Source organism: Achroia grisella, unplaced genomic scaffold (assembly GCF_030625045.1).
Source record: "Achroia grisella isolate CSIRO2021 unplaced genomic scaffold, CSIRO_AGI_Agris_v1 utg544, whole genome shotgun sequence".
Classification (NCBI taxonomy): domain Eukaryota; kingdom Metazoa; phylum Arthropoda; class Insecta; order Lepidoptera; family Pyralidae; genus Achroia; species Achroia grisella.
Window position 1 is genome coordinate 1,747,898 of NW_026712929.1, and position 5,911 is coordinate 1,753,808.

Here is a 5,911-nt window from a genome sequence, read left to right on the forward strand (position 1 = left end):
GTCTCCATATAACGCGGTACGAATGATGTGATTTGTACTTATTCTGAGTCTCTTATAGCGCGGTTTCCATACAACGCGGTAGACGGTTTCCATAGAACGCGCTACGAATTAGCCTGGTTTGTATGGTTAAATCCGAGTTTCTTATAGCGCGGTTTCCATACAACGCGGTACGCACTCACCGCGTTATAGGAGGGTTGACTGTAGATAGTTTTAATTTTGATGGTCAGAAAAAAAAAATTAATAAGAACAGTTTTATCAAAATTATCTTTTAGTTCCTATTGCCACCACCCAATCTGGATGAACTTGTACATCTACAAGATATGAGCACTTTGTATTATATGTAGCAGACTGCACATCTTGATTGGAGACTTGTCTGAAATATAAACAATAACATTATAGTGAAACCCTAAGGTACATTTTGTAAAAAGTAGATTGTGAGGGTATCTCAGTATCATCTATTTCAGCAGCTAAGCAGCATGCTTTGTAAAAGAGGCTTAATAAGATTTTACTTACTTATTTTTTATTTGGTTATCCCAAAATACTTTGACAATGCCATCCATTCCTGTGGAACATAGGAGAGAATTTTCCGTTGTCAAGTCATTATGATCTACTAGAATTCTGTTTGTCAGGCTTGCCTTTCCCACTGCGGACCAATCAAGTGCCGTCACTTTGCCATGGTGTCCTCTATGCTCGTGTACACATGTGCATGCAGCTAAATCCCAAACCTTTATTCTTTTATCATCTCCTGTAAAAATTAACACAAATATTTATTTTCATTATCATCAAGTGTAATATTATAAATTAAGGTATAAACTAGGCCATGGTATTTTTAACGATAAACGCCATTGATTGTCCAATATTATCACAATGTAGCTGTAGTCGTGGTCTACAGGTTGGGGTTTTAACAATTCAACTAATGATACCGTCATGAAAGTGGAATGCAGTATTAATTAGAAAGCATCAAGCTATGCAGTATTAAAAAGAATCTTTATTCTAACAAAAATTTCAGTACTATAAAATTTTTAATCTAACACATTAACTGTTATTTTTAACAGAAGAAGAATGAGCAAGAAATTAGACCGTTTGTCTTTTTGTCTAGTTGTTGGTCTTCTTGACTTCATATTGGAATTCACATTTTAATTATTATAAATAGCACATACCAGCACTGGCGAGGTAGTTGCCCGTGGGCGCGAAGGCAAGTGCACGAACTGCAGCGCGGTGACCAACAAGCACCCGCACGAGTCGCGCGTCACACACGCGCCATAGTCGTACACTACGGTCCGCGCCACCACTCGCTATGTAGGCCTCATTTGGATGAAATTTCACGGCCTGTTCACAGAGATATTGTTTTTTGGTGGATGATAATGAAATAGTGAACCTGTCTACGCTAATTTAAGCGCAGGGAGGTAGCGAATTGTTAGTAATGTGGAGTGATGACCCCACTGCACTGACCACACTCAATATTAGAAAAGGCCGCTACATGGTCCCCCTGGACACACTTGTGGGAAATTCCTGGCAAATTGGTCATAATATAATGTGTTAAATTAATTGTCATTCTTTAAGTTTTCACTGGTGTCTACTTGCACAAGTGCTATAACCATTGTAACATTAAAAACATATTTTCTAAATGCGAAGCTGAGTATAACTTTTTTTAATTCAATTATCTGTAGTTTTATAACAATAACTTACAGTTACATCAGACATATGTCCAACAAATACACGTATAGGAAATGTCCTATCAAGTGACCATAACTTTGCTGTCTTATCATGTGATCCGGTAACAACTGAGAGGCCATTTTTTGATACATCCATACACCATATTGGATAATTGTGACCCCTGAGAAAAAAAGTGTAATTAATAACAGAAACATGAAACGTAAATATAATTAAATTACATTTTAAATAATAATGTAGAACTGATAATGAAAATAACCATTGTTCCACTTTAGTATGAACAACAAAAACTAAAAAAGGCATTCCTGTCCATCATAATAAACAGTCCAACCATAAATTATGTGATGCCATTTTCACGATTTTTGATGCCTGTCCTTGTGACATCACTCCTCCCAAGAGTGATGTCACATGTTTTACATTTTACACTGATAAACTAAGTATAAATACGTCATAAAAACAATTTCAATCCTCAATTTAGGCCATTTTTGATCCATTATCAAACAATATCATACTTTGTTGACACTTATCCTTTTCCCCTCAACAACGGACTTATTAATAGGTATACATCTATAAATTGAAACCATACCTATAAATGGAAGCACATGAGTAATCAGTCAACCTCCAAGCTCTCATTGTGTTGTCATGTGAAGCAGAAAGAACTAATTCCTCTTGCCAAAGTATGTTTAAAGCTTGTATTGGGCCTGAGTGGCCTCTTAGGGGCAAACCTGCACCAATTTGTCTGGAATAAAAAATAGTAAGGTTTTAGTATTATGTTATATTAGCTGTGTCCGCGGGTTCACAGGCATTTGTAATCTATCCATCCATACTCACAAACTTTTGGGTTTATAATATTAGTAAGATGACTATAAAATCAGTCAAATAATACAATATTTTATTCAAACTAAACTTACATTTCTAGCTTCAAGCTTCAATATGAAGAAATTAAACTTACAAAGTATTGTCTTCCGGTGACGGTTCTGGAGGCACATAGCATGCTAACTCTATTTCAGAAATATTGCGATTAATTTTCCTTTTAATATTATTTTGACCAAGATCCCACAGTCTAATTTCTGAGTTGTTAAAGCCTCCACATAACATATTGCAATTGGTGTCTGTTTTAGCACATATTAAACTGTAAGGAAAAAGAAAAATTACAAATAATATACCTATATAGAAATAAAAATAAAAAATAGACAAGTTTAAATAATAACATATTATATAATGCTAAATTTAGCAGAGCATATATTATGAATAGGTACTAGACAACTATGTTTATCTAGATATACTTTTTCTTTAAATACAGTAGTCTTAGATATATTGATCAATAATGTTGTAAAACTTACTGAGTATCAGGTGCAGCTATTTTATACAACTTAAGTGGTGCCATAGATTCTCTTACAGATTTGATTGCATCTTGAAGATCTTTTAATTCCTTATCAACATTTGATTGATATTCTGCATGACCATTGCATTTGGAAAATATATCTATAAAAATATATTAGCATAAAGTACAAATTACAATGTTTATTTATAATGTACCAAAATAAGAAATCATTAACATACCACCTAGATCTAGATTTTTTTCTTGTGAATTTAAGCCTGTGACAGTCATCTCCCCATCCAACTGATCATCATCATCCTCCTGAAAAACCATATTGATTATTATGAGCAAAAAATAATAAAGCTTATTTTGGATTTCAAGAGTGGATACTTTTTTTGTATTTGATAAGCCAACAAAGTTACAAGTTACAGCTACTATTATATTTACATAGTATAAAACAAAGTTGTTCTCACTGTCTATTAGATCTTTTAAACTATACAATGGATTTTAATGAAATTTTCATAAATAGATAAGAGTTTTTCAAGAGCAAGGTCTATATGTATATATTACATGTACAGTCCCATGTGAAGCCGGGACTAGAGATATATAAAATAGGAAAGTATGTAAAGAATTGTACAGAGAATTGTTTACATGTAAATTTACACACAATATATTGTTTAGTAAAGTTAAACAAGTAGTAAAGGGTAAACAAACCTTTGAATGTAATCAATGGGTAACCATAATAAAAAGTACAAATACAAGAAAAGTATTATCAAATATGCCACCATAAAATATGAGTTTTGTAAGTTAGATTCTTTTTTGTGCCAACTTAATCTATAAGGACAATCTTACCGAATTCTTTTTATTGCCAGCATTATCCATATCCATGTGAAACCAAGTTTGCAAGACTTGTATCAATAATACATGTCCATGTTTTGCCAGGTAAGCCTTTAATGTATTGAGTGCATCTTGAGACAAACAGATATCATACTTGCATGACCTGAAGAATGTAAAATAATTCTAAATGAGCAACAAAAACTTACAAAATAATAACAATAAAAAGATATCAAGTGTGTTGTCTAAAAGCAATTTTTAAATCTTTCCTACAAATTATGCAATTCTTGATAATTTGATGTGATGATTAAAGATGATTTTTTTTATTTTATATAAGTTATTAAATTTCTGTCTGTGTTGCTAATATTTGTGAAATTATCAATTTTCTAATAAACTATATTTATAAATGTGATAAAACATATGTGTTAAAATACCTACCGAAAAGCAGCTATAGAGGGCCTTGCTTCCAATTCTTGCAGGGTGTATATTGATCCAATATCGTCCAGTATCTGATTCATATAATCTTTCTCCGGTGTTTCATTATCGATTGTTCCATTTTGTAGAGAGTTAAATAATTGTTCCAGACTATTTGGGCGATATAATGCAGATGGCAAATTACCGTCAATTGGCTGATGGTAAGACAAATCTTTTTGTGGAAGTGTAGCAGAGTGTCTTTTAAGAAATACCTGGGCTGCACTGCTATGTCCACCACGAAGCATTTCAAGATACAGATGACAAAGTAGTGGACTTATTAATCCAAGTAACTCATTTCGAACTTTTTCAAGTTTGACACCTTTTATAAAGTTGACTAACCTAAAATTTGGATAAATCTATCTTAGCAGTTCAAAATTCAAGAATCAATCAATGAAGTAATGAAACATTAATTCAACATACTTTGTATACTGTACATCATACTGGCCTGAGTCGTTGTTTATACAAGAGAATAGTATAGAATTGGCGCGACTTGATTCACATTGAACGATTGATGAAACTGCCATTTGCTCGGCACTTTGATTTAAAGAGTTTGTATTATTAAAAACGTCTGCATCCTAAAATTAAATAAATAATATCAAGTCTAAGCGAAGTGGAAAGTAATGTAAATTATTAAATGCATGAAATAAGTAACAGGTTTACTTACTGGATAGTTTCTACGTTCTAAGTAGGAGGTAACAGCTGCTTTGATTGCATCATTTCTACTCTTTTTAATTACAGACATGTATTAATTAATTATTAGCATAAACAGTATCCTTAGTTAGTAAATAAAATAATATTTAGGAAGTACAACAACATCAAAATAATGAAACAATCATATGAGCCACAACATATATACAAATACAATGCATGCTATGCTACTGTCATATAATATATGACATTGACAGCACTCAATTGACATATGCTGCATCGTAGTGATGTAATGTTATAATCGATATTGAAAATTGATTCTTTTTTCGGAACCGTGACTGATACACGTACGAACTTTAGCGGTTTTTGACAGCGCGAACTTGCTTAGCTCGATCATCATTGTCACGCTTGCTCATTCATACTACTATGGGATGTTATCCGCAGTAGAAGCTTTGTGCTAACCAGGTTTTTTTTTTTTAATAATGCTTTATTCATGACCATGGATACAAGTCCTTCAGTCGAATACATTTTTATAATGAATTGAATACAAAACATAAAAAGTAAAACATAAGAAATAAACTATTATATAAGCTTGACAGAAGACAGTACAATTTTAGTAATAATTCATTAATATTAAATTTTTTCCACAGTATGTACAATGTAGTTATATATTGGAATAAAATATGCAAAGTGAGATAGCAAATCTTGAACGCGGCGGGGAATACTTTGTGAGTGTTCCTTTGCGATGTCACTAATGTCACTGACAAGAATCAACCGTTGTATATTGAAAACTGGGCATTCAAATATAATATGGCTTATGTCAGCATTTATCTTGAAACAGTGCTTATTATGTTACCATATAAAAATTTAAGCTAACCGCAGTACCTTACTTTTGCTTTACTCATGCTATCTCGCACTTTTTATGTTTTTCACGGTATCTACCAATTAATTTATTTTTTA

At 32.4% G+C, this 5,911-nt stretch overlaps 1 protein-coding gene across 1 annotated transcript; it reads right to left on the minus strand.

The window, feature by feature from the left end:
• Nucleotides 1-200: 200 nt before the first annotated feature.
• Nucleotides 201-5,171, minus strand: LOC131847866 (TAF5-like RNA polymerase II p300/CBP-associated factor-associated factor 65 kDa subunit 5L). Its single transcript, XM_059197555.1, has 12 exons — nucleotides 4,968-5,171; nucleotides 4,724-4,878; nucleotides 4,268-4,642; nucleotides 3,848-3,995; nucleotides 3,238-3,316; nucleotides 3,018-3,159; nucleotides 2,627-2,806; nucleotides 2,261-2,413; nucleotides 1,690-1,837; nucleotides 1,161-1,329; nucleotides 514-745; nucleotides 201-373 (listed from the first exon to the last, which is right to left on the minus strand). Exons 1-12 carry the CDS (start codon nucleotides 5,043-5,045, stop codon nucleotides 262-264), a joined length of 1,971 nt encoding a protein of 656 aa, XP_059053538.1. The 5' UTR covers nucleotides 5,046-5,171; the 3' UTR covers nucleotides 201-261.
• Between the last annotated feature and the right edge of the window lie 740 nt (nucleotides 5,172-5,911).

Bases quoted from the DNA above. Each gene is read 5' to 3' on its own strand.
- LOC131847866 (XM_059197555.1), bottom strand. From the start codon at position 5,045: ATGTCTGTAATTAAAAAGAGTAGAAATGATGCAATCAAAGCAGCTGTT. The intron at 3,317-3,847 runs GTAAGATTGTCC...ATGGTTTTTCAG, and splicing joins CTGGCAATAAAAAGAATTCG to GAGGATGATGATGATCAGTT. The intron at 3,160-3,237 runs GTATGTTAATGA...ATATTTTTATAG, and splicing joins AAAAAATCTAGATCTAGGTG to ATATATTTTCCAAATGCAAT.